General features: G+C 46.7%; 3 protein-coding genes across 3 annotated transcripts in view; all 3 read left to right on the top strand.

The window, feature by feature from the left end:
- Window positions 1-1,582, top strand: LOC121589690. Its single transcript, XM_041908780.1, has 3 exons — window positions 1-804; window positions 865-1,165; window positions 1,236-1,582. The coding sequence occupies exons 1-3, from the start codon at window positions 554-556 to the stop codon at window positions 1,434-1,436; spliced, it is 753 nt and encodes a 250-aa protein (XP_041764714.1). The 5' UTR covers window positions 1-553; the 3' UTR covers window positions 1,437-1,582.
- Window positions 1,583-1,651: 69 nt separating this feature from the next.
- On the top strand, window positions 1,652-4,765 carry LOC121588147. Its single transcript, XM_041905787.1, has 6 exons — window positions 1,652-1,962; window positions 2,024-2,229; window positions 2,300-2,630; window positions 2,730-3,907; window positions 3,972-4,177; window positions 4,244-4,765. The coding sequence occupies exons 4-6, from the start codon at window positions 3,666-3,668 to the stop codon at window positions 4,561-4,563; spliced, it is 768 nt and encodes a 255-aa protein (XP_041761721.1). The 5' UTR covers window positions 1,652-1,962; window positions 2,024-2,229; window positions 2,300-2,630; window positions 2,730-3,665; the 3' UTR covers window positions 4,564-4,765.
- Window positions 4,766-8,989: 4,224 nt separating this feature from the next.
- Window positions 8,990-19,527, top strand: part of LOC121588146 (fibroblast growth factor receptor-like) — a 30,005-nt gene continuing 19,467 nt past the window's right edge. The window contains exons 1-2 of the mRNA XM_041905786.1: window positions 8,990-9,378; window positions 11,024-12,204. Of these exons, the coding sequence (XP_041761720.1) occupies window positions 11,957-12,204 (248 nt within the window). The 5' untranslated portion in view covers window positions 8,990-9,378; window positions 11,024-11,956. The remainder of the gene's footprint in view (window positions 9,379-11,023; window positions 12,205-19,527) is intronic.

Raw genomic sequence — 19,527 nt, 5'->3', positions numbered from 1 at the left:
ACTAATTCTAATGTCTGCGAATTTAAAGCGCGACAGTGCTCTGATCGCCGTTTCGAACTCGATAACAATCGTCTAGGGTAGAACTGATAAGATTATGGAGCAAAATATACAACAAAACAAACGTGTTGCGCCGGTGTATGGTTAAGAAGTTGGTGGAAACGATTTCTGAAATATCTTATCAAATCCCGATTAGAGAATGTAGGGTTTCTCTCCATATTATACTCACGCATTCCAGACAGCTGTCAACTGGTGGCTGTTAGAAACAACATTTAAGCCAGCTATTCATTCGGATATGCTCTCTGTAATACTTCTTACTCTGATGTGGAACACCCCATAACATTCGAATTACTACCAGTACAAAGAGCATCGTGTGAGTTATCACCATTATGATCACCTTATGACCCCCACGGAAGCCCAATCAGTAGAACTTCGATAAGATACCACAATGTAATATAAGTTACGTTCGCCGATTCGATTGTTTACAGTCTTTAGTAAAACTTTGGCCTATTCCAACTCCCATTCTGCAAGTGTAAAGTGTTATTCCGCTTTCCAGATGAGTCGTTTCTTTGCTCTGGCGGCACTGTTCGTGGTCACCAGCAATGCTGCCACTATACCACACCAGCCCTCACGCCCGGAAGCACTGGCGCCTGAGCAACGTGCGACGCTTGACGAGGCGCTGGCTCAGCTGCTCGAGAATATCCGTGAGCTTTTGCGCACGGGTGACCCGGAACGCGGCATTCCCGTGATGGCTCCACTGGAGACTGATCGGCTTGATGTGGACTTAAGTTTGGGAGGATTGCTAGAGTAGGTGAGAAGTGCAGTGCGACAAAGGGCAGCAATGTGATAGACGCACCCCTTTTTCAGCTTTACAGCCATTTTGCGCAATCTGTTTGTCGATGGATTGGATCGGTTCCAGGGCACACTGACACTGAACGTGATGCAGATGGAGTTCCGGTACGATTTTCTGTTCCCGGACGTGGTCGCTCGCGGACACTACGATGCAAATGGTCGTCTCTTCGGTTTGATTCCGGTGTTCGGGTTGGGCAACTTCCATGTCGCTCCGCGCGATCTTCGCATCCAGGGAACGGCTCTACTGCGTCAGCTGCCCTCCGGTTACCTGCACATGCCCGAACTGAAAGCCAACGTGCGGCTTGGTTCGCTACAGGTAGGCTTAAGCTGGATACAGAGGTTCGCAGTTTCATACCGTTTAACCGTATGTACACTTTTGTTTGTAGAATAACATCGAGGGAATGCTGCTCGGAGGAGAACTGTCCGATCTGCTCAACGTAGTCATTCAGGATCTGATTCCTTCGGTGCTTATCAACTTTGCTCCGGAAGTGACGGATATTATTTCACGCGTTGGCATACCTATCGCTGATTCCGTCCTAAACACTATGACGCTGGAAGACTTATTCGCACTGATTCCTATGCAATGATAGATCAGAATCGTGCATAGAAGCATTGAAGAAATAAATACTAGTTAGGACTTCATGTAAAACGGGAGCAATAACTACTACTGCAACTCAACGGTGGATGGGATTAGATATATCATTCAAAAATAAATTGATTTTATGCAAATTCACTTTCCTCTGCATTGACTTTGTGTAACATCTCCCTTAACTTGGAACCAACGAGGGATCGAAGTAGACTCTGAACCATCACCTGTCCATTTTAGAAAGAAATCAAATTCAGTTGGATCTATTGAACTTTCAGAATGGGTCGTGCTACTGTCTTACGGATCATTGTGCTAATCACAACCATATCGTGGGGAGATTCTCTTGTTCCGCTTCCAGCAGGAAGTACTCATCAAACACCTTTTCAGATTAATAAACTTACGCTAGAATCGGTTGAAAAGTTTCGACAACAAATGGCTCGTGGATTTCCGCTCCTTGATCTTCCCGTGCTGGCGCCATTCACGTGGAAGGAACTTCATATAAATGATTTTGATAACAACATACTCCGGTACATACACGGTGAGTCTTTTCCATTCAAACCATTTTATCGCTTCTGTCTTCTCCAACAGATTAAGCGCGAAGCTAAAAGACGGCATCACACGCGGGCTGGATGTGTTCGATGTTACAGCACTAAATGTACAGATTTCAGACCGGAAGCTGGATTTTCAACTGACCTTTCCATCGCTCCAGACGAGCGGTCGTTATGAGGCAAAGGGTCAGTTAGCTGGATTCGTGCCGTTCGATCGGTCCGGGAAATGTTCATTGCAGCTACGCGGTACGGTTGCTGTTCGATACGTTTGCATCAAATTCGACCAAGTTCTGATGCTCTGTCACATTCTTTGTAGGACTTACTACGCATGGCACTGTAGTGTTTGATCTTTGGAGAAGATATCTCTTCGTACGCGATGTTCAAATCTCGTTTGCAGTGACATCTAGCCAGGTGGAGTTTGAAAATGTGATGCTACTACCATGGAACACCTTCCTGTTTAATCGGATAGTTTCGGGACAGATACCGGAGTATTTGCGCAGCAACCGCAATGCGATAGCGATGAAAATTCGAACCAAGATTCGATCCAAACTAAACGAAATACTGTGGAAATACGATGTACCGGATATTATTCGAATCATAAACGCAACCGCAACCACAGGGTGAGGAGAACATTAGAATCAGTCGACGTAAGTTGCATACAATATTTACTCGTAAACAATTAAACTGTATGCAACCGTTGCGTTCAAGTTTGCTCAACTTGCATGATGTTTTGCACATTTAAACAGGGTTTCTAGCACGATTCAGCAAAACATTGTTCCATACTTATGTTCCCTTTCAACTCAACTTGGTAAGATCGAACAACTTTTCTACATCCCAACTCAGCACGTGCGTAGATCCGCATTCTGCATTGACTTTTGCGTCGTCAATGTGATGTCAATGTCCAAATTCAGCAGGTGCACCTTCAAACCACGAACCTCCAGCACGCCTGATTAGATAGACGATGCTCCAAATCGGTCAACTCGAGAGCATTGTACCCAGCCAAAGCGATTGACATTGACTAATTGATTGGGAGCATTTCAAAGGCTTACGTCGTCCAGCAAAGTTCCGGGGTTGTGTTTTTATTTGGGTTGCACTCCAGGTCGCCCGTTCGGACCGGGTGGTAGGTAAACTATTTACCTTGGCCAGTCGGTTTGTAGCTCCATATCGTGCAATCCTTGAAATTGGGCTAAGTAAACTTATCGGTCAAGTTCGGCATGCTCACACTTCGACGGCCACCATGTGCATGTACACGGCTCCATCGGGAGCTCATGATAAGCGGGCTGAAGTGGTCGAAGCAGTAGCTCGTTTTGGGGGACCGCTTCTCGTGCAAAGCTCCCGGAATGGTTCAAGATGGGAGCGGGATTATCCTGAAGCTTCGCTGATAGTAATGCACACTCGCTGGTACAGTATCCACACCGTGAAGTGCCCCTACCGAGAGCGAGTGGAATTTCTCGTGGGTTAAGTTTTGCAACCCCCTTTCGGGACTGCCGATAAAGAATCGACAGCATGATGATAGGGAGTATTGGTGGTCTTGCGCGCAGTATTTAAACACTTCAGTCGCGACGGCAAACCATCAGAGATAGTTGTGTGGCGTTGCAAAGTGACACACAAAACGCCAACAGTGCGTTGTTGTTAAGTTTTTAAGTGCTATATTACCGTGGAACCGCTCGAGTTCTCGCGAGATGAAGATCTTGTTGCTTGTCGCCTGTAGCGTGCTGGTCAGCCTGGCCGGAGCACAAAATTACCAGGATGAGGGATTTCTTCTGCCTCATCCGCGTAATAATGCGCTGAACGAACTGATCATCAAGTTTCTGGAGGACTTCCGTCAGTCGATGGTTTGTCCCAATCCGGCTCTCGGTATTCCCGTGCTGGCCCCGTTTGAGCTAGAACATGTCGAAATGGAGCTGAAGGATAGGCTTATCCAGTGAGTATTTGGAATAGAATAATAACATAGCAATCGATTGTAATGTGCACTTTCCACCTTGCAGATTCAAGGGAGAGCTTAACCAAGTGGTCGTAGATGGATTGAACGAGTTTGAAATCATAAAGATCGACGTCAAGCCACTTAAACTGCGAGTGGACTTTGAGCTCTTCTTCGGTGCGCTGCGTACCAAGGGAAAGTACAAGACGAAGCTGAAGCTGATCGGTGTGCTCCCCGTCAACCGTTTCGGCTCGTTCCGCTTCGATTTGAAAGGTAAGTGAATCGATTTTAATGCCCCCCATTAGGTCAGCTGTTTTACCAATGCTTGTTCGTTCGTAGGTTTCACGGTAAAGGGCGGCGCATCGGTTGCCATCAGTGGAGACAAGCTGCAGGTGCGCGATTTGGTCATCACCCCAACGCTCAAGTCGGTACGCTCGGATGTGAGGGGCATATTCTTGAACCCGGTGGCAAGCTTCGCCTTCAACCGCATGGTTGAGCTGGCTGTGCCCGGCCTGATCAACAACAATCAGCAGGCAATAACGCAGGCGATCGAGCAGCAGCTCAAACCGGCCATCAATGAAATGTTGGGCGACATTTCGCTACAGGATCTGATTGACATGATTACCAGTGGAGGCGAAGGTGGTCCTGTTACCTGCTAGAGTGGCGACGACCCGTACCGTTTGCTGTGTGCCATGTTTACCTAAATCGTATCGATTATTGTACTGATAGAGCAATCGCTTTCCCAATTCGCAAAGGCTGTGTAGATGTATATTGCAAAAATTATAACCAATTGTAAATGGAAAATTAAAAGCAACGACTGTGTGCTTCCTGCAAAGAAATACGCAATTTTAGCTTCTTGAAACGTGATCAAACTGTTGTCAATCTGTTGTTTCCATCGACCAATTTCTTCCATAATTACATAGCAACCGGCCACATTTACAGTGAACTGTTGCTTGCCCCTCAAAACTTTCTGTTAGGCAAACATCCACTTTTGCTTTCTATTGAAAAATAGTGCAGCAAATTATCGGTAAAAAACTAACTTCACATTGCACACTTTCTGGAAATGCTATTTCCATTCTCCAAACGTTTCCTGCCATTTCGCCGGAACGGTTGGGCCGCCAGCCGGGCTTAGTTGTTTCTGCGGAACAACGAGTTGGTTTCCATAATTGATTTCCTTACAATCCGCACCAAAAACCTCCAGAAGCCAGTAAATATTATTGCCATAGGTAGATTACCGGGGAAAGCTCAACAACTGGCTACCGCAAAATATCGACTGCCTGGCAAATATTTAGCCCCGGGTTTCCTTTCTTTCTATGGAGTGGCTTGCCTGCAACCGGAGGAATATATTTTCAATTACGAAAAGAAAAGCTTCATGCCCGCTGCTCAATCTCCCCATTTACGCCCAACAATGCAAGGATCATCCGTTCAGTTCCGCTTAAAACCGTTTCACCGGTGTTGCGGTCCTTTTTTTATTATACTGCACACACAAATATTCATCAGGACCGGGCATTGTTCGGTGTGAGCGGGCAGGGTTTGCGGGCTTACCAGCTGGGCCATGATGGCGATCTGCTGTTCCTGGAAGGATACGACCGAAGTGGTGTGATGCGTGTGTGTGTGTGTGTGTGCGGTGTGTGATTGAAATGTAAAGTCCCTTTGTCCTTGCGAGTTTGTGGCGATTGTTACAACCAGAGCCCTCAAACGGCTCGCACAACAGAATTTCAGCGAAGCGACAAAAGCTCACCTCCTCCCAGCGGGTTCTCAAAGGACGAACGGTGGGAACGGTACAGGACGGAGGAGAAAGAAGAAGCAAAAAAACAAAAGACAAACCATAAAAGTGCAACAAAAGCAGGGCGCATTTGCTGGCCATGCCCGAGGACACGGAATGAAGGGGGAGTGGATGAAAGCGGCTCTCGAAAATAGAAGAGGCAACACAAGGTGCGAAATGTTGTTTAGCACATCGGACAACGACCAGCAAACCGGCAAAGGAAAGGCCAACAGGACGGGGAAAGGGGAAAAAAAGTTTGTGTAAATGTTTTTATAACTCATCCAACGCGCGCTGGAAACGCCCCGGAGAGGAGAGGTAATGCGTCAATGCTGGTTTCCCTTTGCTGGTTTGCGGTACTGCGTGGAGTGGTTGTTGCGTTCGTTGTTTGCTTGCGTGCGTTCACTGCATGGCCCGCATCATCATGTCATGTTACGCTGGGTTCGGCTGTACTTAAACAAACAAGCATACGATCAACCGGAATTCGCACGAATTTAAAACACGCACCAATGCTGCCATCGATGGTAAAAAGAAATGGTAAAAGGTAGCATCGAATGCGTGCACATAAGTACAGAACTGTTAAACAATGTGCGATACAATGTAGGAAACGATTCATCATCGGGAGAAACAAAAACACGAGCTAAGCGCAGTACATTTTCCAGCAGCCAAAGGACATCGCTAGAAAAGGTACCTCTCCAGCAATGCATTTGTTGTTCGCATCAAACAAACCGGAACGGAGTGAAGAAGGTTGTGGAATAGAGCTCAAAACCCTCCTCTAGGACAGGGTGCGTACATATTCCTAGAAGGATCAAGGAACGTTCAACGTTCGTTAGCGCCCCCCGGTTGGTGCAGTTGCAGTGAAAGTTGCCTTCCAGGCCATGCGTGTGCGGCTGCATCTCGGTGCGCTGTCCTTTTCACTGTGCAAGAGGTATATCGGAAGGTGCACTCACTTTAGAATTGGAAACGCTCTGTTTCCTGAGCATCATAACTTCATTTCAGCCCCTGGCTTGTGCTTAACACGCACTTTGCCGCTTCCCTCCATTGCCCGGATCCCTCTCCGGGTGTGACAGCCAGCAGCCAGCTGCCTCGTTAGAAGCGCTCGGTGGGTCTAATCGCAACGTGAGGATCTATTAAAGAAGAATAACCCCGGTCGACCAGTTTAAACCTCAATCTCATGCCCAGTCTTTACCCAGCGAAGCAACCAACGTAGAGCAGTTTTGGAAGAGTGTTTGCAGCAGAAGAAGGAAGTTAAATTTTGCGAATTCCTTCCGTTTCTCGGTTATCAGTTCGCTTTGATCTCGTTGCTTTGAGCTCGTTTCGGGCGTTCCGAGAAGCTGCGGAATGGGAATCGTAGCAAGAAACGAAATAGCTGGTAGGATTGTGCTGTTATCGATTCCAGACATTTCTTCGCAAATTTTTGGGTTTCGTAAGCGTAATTCCCGGGGCCTGTCCGTAACCGGACATCTCTCTCTCTCTCGAATGTACAACCAGAAACCAAGAAAAGTCCTGAAAATGACAATACTTTGCGGCTCTGGCACAGTTGTTGAAAATAGTTGCAATGGACGTGTACAGTGCTGGAGTTTCCGGAAAAACTCTCCGGGAAACTATCGTCCCAGTACTAACGACTTCCAGGAAGCCCCAAGATGGTGCTTTACACGCTGTAGCTGTATCAAATATGGGGAACGTCTGCCGCATGTTTGCATTATTACGGCCATGATTTACGACCACACGATGAAGAGATCGGTAAGTAAAGCCCCGTGGTGTTGTTGTAGTCCAGCGGCGGATCACACTTTTCGGTTCACCTTCGTCCACCATCGGCAGGAACTTGACCGTCCCAACACGTCGCAGTGTTTTTGTTGTGTCCCAGTCTTTACTTTGTTTTGCTGACTCGGTAGATGCAGAACGCCGACTCGCATCCTCGCAACAGCACTCTTTACACCCCCCCGTCGCGGTCTCACCGTTGTGGGTTTTGTTCCGCGCATGCGATTTAGTGTGGCAGCGTCGTGCGAACCACCACAACCAGACCGACCCTTGCGTGGAGGGGAGTGCATGGACCGCAACTGCCGCGCTGAAAGTTTATGTTTTCCATGAAATCTGCGCGCCAATCGATGACAACCGTACGAGCGGAGGGATGGGTTTTTGTGTATTGCAAAACGAGATTTTTGATTGTCGTTGGACGGCACAAAATAAACAGCCGCTACATTTTAAGGGCACATCGACGTTGCCGAACTGGAGCTCTTCGCTGCTTCAAAGAACGCTCGCCTAACATTGTATCACTTTTTGGGAATCATTTTTAACTGCAACGCCCGTAACGCATACACACGCGCCAACCGAAGGTTTGGTGTGTTTACGTTTTGGGCTGAACGTTTCGATGGCACCGCAAACAAACAACAGTCATCGTAGCAAGCGGCGGGGACGAAGCGAAGGAACGGTTATTTAGACGCCACCGGAACGAAGGGAGCGGCGCGATTGCATTTCACAGCGTGCGTGTGCTCTGGGGGAACGATTTGTGTGAGTGTTTGTGTGAGCTCTTGTTGCATCTTTCAGCGTGTTTGCCGGCTGACATAGCCCGAGTTCCTGGTATTTTTGTTTACGTCCTCTCCCGTTTCCGTTGCCGGTGTTGCAAAACCGAATGGAGCGCGCTCATCGCAACGAAAACCCGGGTGCTCTCTCTCTCTTTCTATCTTTATCTCTTTCTCTCCAATGAGCCCATTCTCTCACTACCGGACGCTTTGTGTACAGTGGGATTGGTTTTTCGCGGAATTATCAATGAAGTAACGGTAAGTCAGCCCGGTATCATCCGTGGGGGGGAGTTTTTAAAACAACCGATTGGAATTGTTTCAATGAAACTTTTGCAATTAAATATTTAATTTAAAGAGCAGCATTCGCTTTTGAGCCATTTGTTCTCTTCTGGAAACTGCGGGAAACGGTGTCGCTCTCTTTCGTTCGTGCACTTTTGCTCTCACGCTCGTGCGGGAGCATCGGGAGTAGGTGTTTCAAAAAGTTTTCACACATTTTCTTCCATGAATCGCTTTTATCGCCGAACAGCAAACAAGTAATTTTGCGTATCCACACACTGTAATTGTAATTTGTTATTATTTACAAAATAATTTGCCATTCGCCGAGAGAATATAACCTAAAAAGCCGGAATAAGAATGTCCAATAAGAGCTCTTTCCTATGCACCTACGAACTACACTTTCACACACACCCATCTCCATGCGGTCTGCTTGCTCTCTTTCGCTCACTCTTGCGCTGTCTCACACACCACACTCGCATGCTCACAGGCTGCTGGGACGCATGGCTCGAGCTGCTGCGGGTCTCTCTCGGACAGACATTTCTCGTTCAACTGTCGGCGCGTACGGTAGTTCATTCTGATTGCCGATCATCCGTGTGTTCGCTCCTCCGGCAAAGGTGCATTGGTGTGTCTGTGTGTGTGCGTGCGGAGGACGCTGGATTGCATTCGGGGAAAATACGTCGGATCCCTCTCGCTCTCTCTCTCTCTCACGCTGCGGGCGCCAACTGGCACCGCACATCAGCACGAACTCTCCTCGTCGCACTCTGGCAGCACCGGAGCAGAGCGTGCATTCGGCGAAAAAAGGCGCAATTCAGCGAATTAATCAACAGAATTAAATGAACCAAATCGTTCCATTTCGTTCCCGTTAGACAGAGCTGTGCTGGTGTTGCTACTCTCGTTAGGAGACGTAACCCATGGTAGGTGCTGACGGCAAGCGTGCTGCTATTGTTTCACTGTTGTGATTGTGTGTGTGTGTGTGAGTAGATGTATGTGTGCATAGTGCTTCCCCATTGCGTGTGATAAGCATCATGTGGATTTACACACGAAAAGGGCCGAAGGGCACAGAAGGCAAGCCGGCTGATAGGGGGAAAAGAACGATGAAGGATTCGTGCGAATGTGCGCGGTGATGGATTTTCCAAATTGTATCAATTCCCCGAATTCCAAGGAGTACTTCTTTCCTTCGCCTTGTCAGAGGCTCCCTTTGTATCCAAGAAGGCTGGATGGATGCCTGTGTGTGTGTATAGTGCGTTTCCGGTACCGAGGGTTAAGCATGGTCTGCATGTGTGTGTGTGAGTGTGTACGGGAAATTCCGGGAACTCTCGTCTATCGATCTCGGTGCGAGGGAGACCGTGTTTCAGAAAATGACCCAAAGTTGGTCGAGAATTCGGCACCGGCCCACACACACATCCATTGTGTCCTTTCACTTGAAATCATTCGCTCCCCTGAGGATCAGCGAATGAATGTACTTCGATAAGCATGGGGACAGGGCGGATTGTGCCGTTTGTACATTAAATTATGCAAAAGTGATCCACAGCGCGGGTATTAACATACGTGGTGTGGCCCCACCACAACCGAACCAACATAGGCGAATGTCCCCTTTGACCTGACTCAATACCTTAAGCTCTTTCGGTGTGTGTGTGTGGGTGGGTAGGTGGGTGAGTAGGTGGGTGGTGTGTAGTTCTCATGTGTCACTGACACGACTTGACATCGGAACCTTGTCGCATTGCGATGGAACGTGGGGGATGGTTTCGAAGTGTACTTATGCTGCTAAAACCTGCCAACTTTGATATGATACTTGTTCTTCGGTAACAATACATTCTGAAAGGAACCTTAGTACTTGTGCTGGTGTAAAAGTGCCCTGATGTATGTTCCTTGATGTGTACTCTAACACTTACAGCTCTTATAGCTGCTTGTACCATGACTTGCCATACTGTAAGCAACGTTGCATAACTACTGAATGTTGTACAAAGGTTTGCTTTACATGCGTGTAAGCCTCCAAAAATAACAGATCTTTCGAAAAATCTATGCAAAGCCATTAAACGATTCATTGGAGCGAATCTACCCTTATCATGATGAACCGAATGCCCATTTCTTTGAAGTAGTAACACCTGTGTGAAGTCCCCGTTTGCCCGCGTGAGTGTATTTATACACCTTAACCTTGATACCGATTTAGCTTCACCACGCCGCTAAATATAATCTTACGTTGGTTTCCAGCTCCAACGATAGGAAGGAAGGAGACACCACGTGACCAGTCTCCTGTCTGCCAATGTCTACTGGCTGCTGTGTCGTAACGAGGTTGACTCCTGGGGCAATAAAGACGATGAATGGTCTGCGAAGGCTACCTGTTATCTCTACCCGTTTCGATATCGCTCTCATGTTGTTGGGGAGTTGTAAGGAGCTTTTCAAATCTTTGCACACTAATGCGCTATCGTAAAAAAGAAACTTTCAAATAAATTTCGCGTATAATGAGTCACCATTTTATACTCTACTCGGTATACCAACAAAGCATCAAATGTACTAATGAACTTTTTTCTCTCCCTTTTCTATGTGATCTCATTTCAGGTCGTCTCCTCAAGTGCTATCCCCATTGCATGTTGGATACTCATTAAGGCAAACGCGGAACATCATCGGACACGCCAATTCCTGGAAGGAAATGCTTCATTGGCCGTGTCGATAGGTCACTACCATCGTGTATATACGCTGTGCACTGTCGTCGGACATCTTGTCATTGGCCAGTGTGTGTTGCTCCAATATCGGGTGCTTGTCATCTACGGTGAAAGCTAACAAACGAGAACTAAAAGCAATCAGTGTGCAGGGTGGGCTAGATCCTGTTAGAGCAATCAGTAGCGCGCGGGGGGTTGAGGAAAGCAAAGTCTCTGCTGCTTGCACCAGAATTATTTTTCCAGCGAAAGTAGAAGTGCATGTGGTGAGGTGTAGTGTACTAGCTGGCGCGAAGATTTGTCGCACCAACCTGTCTCGGCATCGAGCACCCCCAGGAACGTGGGCGCAATTTCAATTAACGGTTAGCAACGTAACTCGCTGTCCTTGGTAACCCTACCATCGAACTATACGAGATCTAACGCTTCTCTAGTGCTGCGCAATAAGCTTTTTAACACCGAGTAAAGCAGATCAAGCGATAATTAGTCCTGGAGCACTGCTACTGAACACCACTATTTCCGGGAACGAACTGGGATCATTCCGGTGTGCATTTGTGTGTGTCTGTGTGTGTGTGGGTTAGTGAGGAATTGAAAACGAAAGGTGGCTACGTCGCAAATTGTTAGCAGTTTAGCAAGTGTGTAAGAACACACTGTGTGTGTGTGTGTTAATTAAAGCACGAGTGTATTCAACTAGTTGTGCGTAATGCACTAAAATCGGTGAACCAACCAGCGATTGTGTAAACTAAGCGTGCACTTTAAGTGTACACGACGACAAGTGTGGTGCTAAGGGAGACCGAAACCAAAAAAAAAAAAACACACAACCACCAGCACCGAAACGATGGCGTCTGTTCGGAAAAGTGCTTGCAGCAGTAGCCGGCTAATACCGCTGTTGCTGATGTGTCTAACCGTCGCCATCATCATCGCACCCGCCTGGGCGGAAAATCACTGCAGCGAACATCGGTACGAGCATTCGCTCAACACCCATCATCTGCAGTTTACGAAGGAAATCCCCGACCGGGAGTACGGTGTGCTGAAGCAGTTCAAAAGCTTGCACTGCTGTGGCAAAGGGTACCGGAGCATTGAATGGTAAGTTCATTATGGGTAGCGATGGTACAGCAAAGGAAAAGTTTGATACAGAAGCGAATTTTGATTCGCTTTTTAAAATGGTTTCACTGCGAACAGACATAAACTAGACAAAACGGTGTTGGTTCTTTTGGGTGCAGCAGAGTTCAACCTTGGTTATGTATGTTGACTATCATCGACCTTTATTGTAGGATATGTGTGACTGTTTAAAAGCAATCCACGAAAAAAGCGCAATAGTTGTTTGTTTTATAAACAACCTTCACTCCATCTCTCAAATTGATGCTCATGATTCATCGTGCTGTACAGTAAGACGGTTCAAGAGAAAAGGTGATTCCCAGAAATGTTGTATGCATTGTAAACATTTGGCACACTAGCGGCACGTGTATGTGTGTGTATGTATGTTTGGGTATGTTTCCTATGGTTTTCCGCGAAAAATTCTGCCGTTTTTAGTCGAGGATGCATACATAAACAATGACTGGAAATAGAAGAAAAAACACACAAGCGAGAGCGAACTTGTGAAAAAAAAGAAAAACAGAATTTCTAAGAGTAAATTCACTTAGGATACACACAAATGAGAAGTTCAGTTCAAGTGAAGCAATAAAGTAGATGATGCAAATAGGTAGAATTCGAAAAGTTCATTAAAATGCTCATTAAATTGTTCTGAGGAAAATATGTGTCATTAAGTGAGCAGCAGGAATGATTCAATGAAACACTTTTTTTAAACATTTCTTTTGATAAACTTCTACACACATACTCATACACAAAAACTTTTAGAAATTTGCTCTCAGATGTTTTCTGTATGAGATGAAATCATTGGCAAAAACATCAATCATACACCGATGACGCTGCGTTGTGCTCTCGTCGGTGAGTGATTCATTCGCAAACGGGGAACCAACCGCTCTTTCAATGATTCATCTTGTGCCATGTGGTTGGTAGCAACTAGAAAGGTTGCTGTATGTGCAGAAATCGTATAATTCCTTGCTTGTTTTGTTTCGTTTTGGTTGTTAAATAAACTGTATGTTTTCCCCTACACCACGATGTTGTGGCTGACGTAATGGCACCCTTTGACGTGCAGAGAGAACTCGGATGCTGCCGTCCTGGCCATTGATGACGCTAACGTTAAACAGCAATCGGTTTGTCGTTAAATGTATGCACCACTACACACAGAATCAGCGTTTGTGGAATGTTGTGTTGCTGTGAGGAAATTTTCAGCGAAACATTGAAGTTCGCGAGAGTCACTACTGCAACGCTACTGATGATTGAGTGAATAGTTGGTTTTAAATCAATATTATTGCTCATGCCATGTACAGATGGCGAGAAAAATGTAGCATTAAAACGTGCATACATTTAAAAATATGCTGTTAAATTAAAAACTGTAAGATTCATTTGTTTATTGTGTTACTTCGCGGGAAACGAGTATCAATAAAACTGCTCACACCTTTGTGAACTGTTTGCGCTTCGTTTCCGTAGTTGCATGGTTGGCAAACACACAACATAGCCAATGTTTACTTACCGTTTTCCATCGACCGGCGTTCTGTGGCGGCCTGTAGTGCTTTGTTTTTGAAACGTTGTCAACATGAAATTATGCGGTTGGCCGTTGCACGTGTGCTTTGGTGCACATTTATCGTTTGCCTGTGTGCTCCAAATGCAGGACCAGCAGGGCTATTCAAATAGTCGGTGGTGGAAGTGATGCACCACGACCTGCCCACTCCGACCTGTTCATGTTTGCGTATCGTTTTCCCTAATAAAAGTACCGACAAAAGGGCAAACGCTTTCTATCTTTGAGCCGATTGATGGAACGATCAGAGCGAGAGAGAGAGAGAGACAGAGAGACACAGAGAGACTGAGAGGTGTACCGAAAGCAATGAAAAGGAGAATTTTTGAACGTTATGAAACAAACAAACCCCATTACAACAAGCAAGATGGGTACAATGGGTCCTCGTTTACCCCGTTTCTAACAAGGGTTGGAACCGATGCCCATTGATGACTCAGTGACGAATCTGGCAATGGTGTGTCAAAAAACACACAAACCACACTGTGTGGGAGAAGACTGCTCAATCGGTTCTTTTGAACATGTTCAAAACCATTTCAATGTTGACTTGTACTCCAAAGTTGAATTGAACTTCTCAGGTTACGGGCGCGTCATTCATGGCGCTGTCCGGGAGCTGCAATCAATCGGCATAAATCTCATTAATTAATTATGTGACCTTTTTCACTTAACCACAAAAAAAAGCACAGCACGTCGAATGGCACCGATACACGTACAGCGCACAGCATCCAAGCAGGCTTTCGCTTAAACAACGGGCTCTGGTGTAATATCGTAAGTGCTTGCGGAAAGCGTTTCGGTAGAATTTTGAATAAATAGCAAACAGCAGCTCCCCAATAAGTAGCCGGATTGTATTTTTCTCTGCAGTAAAACTCTCTGCAAAGGCCCCCAGTTGCCTAAGCCGCAGTATGATATTCCTTGAAACCACAAACATCGCTAGAAGAGTAGGTGTGTGTGTATATAGGGAGAGTGATTGCTAACGCCAGGTCTAAAACAAGCTAATAGAACCCTGTTTTGGAAAGTATACAATGGGTCCTTTCGTCTAACAAAAACGCTACATAAATATCAAACGGGTACGGATAGCCATGCTCTTACATGTGCAATCAGCTATTGATACTATTGATTGGCTCTGCCTGGGCCAGCTAACTAATTGCTACATTTCCAAGAACGACCCTCACAAACAGCCTCTACAACAAAATGTGTGTGTGTGTTTAATTGCAAAACGGTTGGAATTCAACGCTATAATAATTAAAGCACTAATGTTAGATGATTAATTCCCCGAAAATCTACTTGGTCGTATTGCAATGTTGTTCCATGTTGTATGTGCCAGCGGAAAGTTTTGCACATCGCAACATTTCAGCTGATTCTAGCTCAAGCACCAAGATGCTTACAAAATATCAAAACATCAAGCTCTCTTCTGCCTGTGCCTCCTCAGTATTATCAATTCGTGTTCAATTACACAGAACCGTCTCATCCTGTTATAAGAGCTCTTGAAGACTGTCAGACAGCTACGCAATCAGGGGCCATAATGAAGCGTTAATAATTTCCCAAATGATTTCGTCTTGTGACGAGAAGCCCGCAGGGGAAAAGCAGCTGGAGCGCTGTTTTTGCCGTCGAAATTTTCGCAAGCAAAATGGAGGAGCGCACACCAAATTGCACGCTTTTTGTCATCCTTTTTTTTGTTCAAAACTGCTTCGACTGTTACCTACGGGTACATTGGCAGAGTGTGTGTGTGTGTGTGCGGGTGGCTGCTGATGGTGGTTAGTAGTGATGGGTAATCCGGAGCGGAGTCATGGATCAACTCCGACTCCGGTGCGCAAAATATGACTCCGACTCCGGATCACAACCGGAATAAACTCCGGATCAGTCCGGATCACTCCGGATCACTCCGGATCACTCCGGATCACTCCAGATCACTCCGGAACAATCTGGATTACTCCGGATCAGTTGAAATGAGTCCGGATCAGTCCGGATCAGTTTGGATCAGTCCGAATGAGTCCGGGTCACTCTGAATCACTTCGGATCAGTCCGGATCAGTCCGAATGAGTCTGAATGTCTGCGAACAGACGGCGTCCACGGGCCTGCCCACGCCCGAATGCACAGCCGATGGCATACGATTCTATCTTCACCATTAACATGAGAGGGACAGAGCTTATACCGCGAACGTACCCAAAAGGTATGCATGCTTCACTCATCAGGATCTAAAGGCAAGGACAAGCTAAAGAGACAAAAAAAATTACGCGGCTACACATGTCATCTAGACTGATCCGGAGTGATCCGGAGTGATCCGGTGTGATCCGGAGTAATCCGGAGTGATCCGGAGTGATCCGGAGTAATCCGGAGTGATCTGGAGTGACTGATCCGGACTCGGAGTCGATGAGTCCGGAGGTTTGCTCGTGCGCACCCCCTCAACCCCCCCCCCCCCCCACGTTAAAACAGTCCGGAGTAACTCCGAGTCCGACTCCGAGGGGTACCGGAGTCGGATCGATCCGACTCCGGTAAAAAATCGTATTTACCCATCACTAGTGGTTAGCAGCCGGACGGATGCAACTACAACAGAATGCTCACCCCAAATATGCCCGAGTACACGGGCCCCGGATTCTCGAAATTCGCTCAAACTCATGGCCCCCACGTGCCTGGGACTTCGTGGAAGAAATCCTTGGCGAATATCGAGAAAACAGGGGTGAGAGATGCTGCACAAGGCCGTGCTCGAGCGAATCGAGCTGTGTGTGCTTTGGTTAGTTGTGGGTCGGTGTCGGTTGGTCGGGGTGGTCCGAGCGAGAGATTCGCATAAGCAAACACTTTGTAGCAGCAGCACATCTAACGAGCTTGAAGAAGGGGGCTGTAGGAGGGAGATGGTAGCCCGGAGGAGATGGAATAAAGCGAAAGGAAGTGTGAAAAACAATATTCAAAGCCTCGAGGCATATCCTTCCTGTGCAAGGACGCTGCAACTAGAGATAAAGGTTCGTCCTGCTGCCTGCCCGCTGTCCCCGATCTGGGTCGACGTGGACGCGTTTGCGCGCCCCAATGTTTATTGCACAAATCCCTAGAGAGAGACACACACACACACACAGACCGAGAGAGATAGAGAGGGAGAATAAACGGATGGGATCTCGGATCTTGGGTGTTGTTTGCGTTTGGGTGCTTGGTTTCGCGGAATTATCCTACATACTGCGCATTTATCACGCACCAGCATCAGTCCCGCCGCACCCCATCGCCATCGTTATATAGTCCGAACACCACTACTCCTTTCATGTGTCCAGTGCAACACCACCTGGCCATGGTGTGGAGCATGAAGCCGATGGGAAACGAGGCATCCGCGCGCCTCCTCCTTCCCCCCTTCCCAGGATGGATGGACGAGCAGAGCACGATGGATATTTTCTCTGTCAGTGAATTTTACAAACTGTTTTTCCTTCTCGGAACTCGGAACCATTATTTTCCAGCAAATCTGGATCGGCCACAATGACACAACGCTAGCAATGCCATTCTAGCCATTCTTTACGCAACCGAATCCTGCCATTTCGTGCCACAGTGGTGCCACACGAAATGGCTCCGCTTTTATATCCCTTTTTCCTCGTGGGAACCTTTAGTGCGGCGCGCGTGGTGTTGGTGGGTGGTAGTGGTGGGGGATGATACGGTTCATAGGTTTAATTGCTTTTTTCTTTGCGTCGCTATTGAAGCGTTTGATTCTGTTCTACCGTACAGCATTAGCATGATGAGACTCTTCCAACAAAGCTAATCAATGGATTCTGAAAAAAGGATCTATTTATCCAAAATAGACATGCACGATTCAATATGGCGAGCTTGGGCTTCGTTTAATTCGTGGTATGAGACAAAACGGGACACCATGGAGATTGAACGCGTATTGATCTCGGAACGCTCGGAAAGGAAGGGATGATGGATGGGTACCGCTTGCGCATGCTCAGGGCCAGGATTCTTGGAATCACTGGTCTAGACTTGAGAGATCTTTGTTGCTATGCAGGCTCCAGCTCGCTGCTATGCACTACCTCTGGCGATGTAACTAGCTTCTAATGGTGCAATTTTCCTGCAGTGTAATCAGCAATTCCTCGAAGCTTGGCCAATTCCACGGAGGATATATAAAAACTTGGAAGGATGTTGTACACTTTCACACAGTTTAGAGCTTCTTGCTAGCCAGGTGTCACACAATTTCAGGCAGCATGCGCAAGACCTCCATTTCACCATTTCACGCCACCGCCGCTTTTTTGTCTGTTTTGCAGAAGGTCTAAAAAATGTTGAAATAATTCTAACAGTGCTTAATTCTTCGATAGTGCTTCTTTTAACCTTCAAAACTTGCCACAACTTTCAAATAATGTTGTCCCTTTTTTATCAAGCGCTGGAACCCATCGCAGAAACGGATAATCGGCGCAATACACGCTGCTACTCGCCATCAATCATCATTTTAGCAAATCATTATTTTCCCAGCACGTCCATGCGCACACATATGCACATAATAGTACCACACCACACCACAAGCAGTTCATTTTGGACTCTTTCCTAACCACCAGGTTCCCTTCGTTTTCGCACCGATGCCGTATTATTAAAGGGTGCTGCTATACACCAAGCATGATTGATGCTGGACGAAAACAGGGCTGCGAGTGAACTGAAAATCGGACAATTATGCCCTTACCGCCTCTAGCCCTTGCCGCCGCCGCGTCTGAGGGTGAATTGTTTTCGCAGAAACGATTGACCTTTTGCTTTGGTGCTTTCTCGCCCCCAGCGAAAGACACATTACGAAATTACGATGTTGTGGAGATCGTGGTGCATCGTACTGAAATTTTATTGCAATTTCGTGTGCATACATCATCTTCATCATCATCATCATCATCATCGGCTTGATCATTAAATTGTAACGTGTGATTGGGACTTCTGGAAGGGGACGGGGGACATATTTCCGTTTCTGGCTTGTACGTGAGAAAGCAGCTACACACATGATGCCCGTCCGTGTGGTGTAAGACATTCGCCTACGGCATATGATCCAGCTGAACGGTTGTCAAATTGTAGCGAATGTGTGCAAGCAAAGTGTACTGTATTCCCCCAGCACACTGGTCATATACAATTCGATGTACTTTGATGATCGATGGATGGTAATGATGGGGTATTCTCTTGCTCGTTTGCAGCAGGATTCACGTATGCATCGCGTAAAGTTTAACTGCCAGCTATTGCTACATTCAACAAGGGCTCAGACGCGCGTAAGGCTAACAGTGTAGGAAAGTCTTTGTTTGCAAGTATTTCAGTTCCTGAACGATGTCTCGAAATTTTCCTTTGCTCTTTGCTTTGCCAAATTATTAGCCAGTGTGCCGGCCCGACCAAGCAAGCAACTTCACTAGCTACGGGCCTCTTTCGAGGAAGCCATACTGACAAACTGCGTGGAAGCACTACCGATTTTGGGATTTTGGCTGCAGTTTTAGGTGACAAATGTCCCGCAAAAAAAAGAAGAAAGACTTACATATTGACTACAAATTGCTGAACAGGCCGACCCTCCGAGCCCGTCGTCACCTGCGTGTCTGCACGGGTGAATGATGTTCAATTTACGGTTCGCTTTAAAAAAGCATGATATTAACCGTTCTGTGAACATGCTTTATTCGGATGCTTTGCACCATTCAACCAAGAGTAAGAATATCTTATCAATTTGATAATGCTGCACCTTCTCTTCGAAACTGCTTACCGCTCGGTTTCGTTGTGCTATTATGCTTTCTTTTGGCACTGGCATTGCAGACAAATTGCATTGCAAGCAACATCAACAACACACAAAAAGCGGC

Source organism: Anopheles merus, chromosome 2R, assembly GCF_017562075.2.
Source record: "Anopheles merus strain MAF chromosome 2R, AmerM5.1, whole genome shotgun sequence".
Taxonomy (NCBI): Eukaryota; Metazoa; Arthropoda; class Insecta; order Diptera; family Culicidae; genus Anopheles; species Anopheles merus.
The sequence above is the reverse complement of the archived record's forward strand: the minus strand, read 5'-3'. Positions and strand labels throughout refer to the sequence as shown.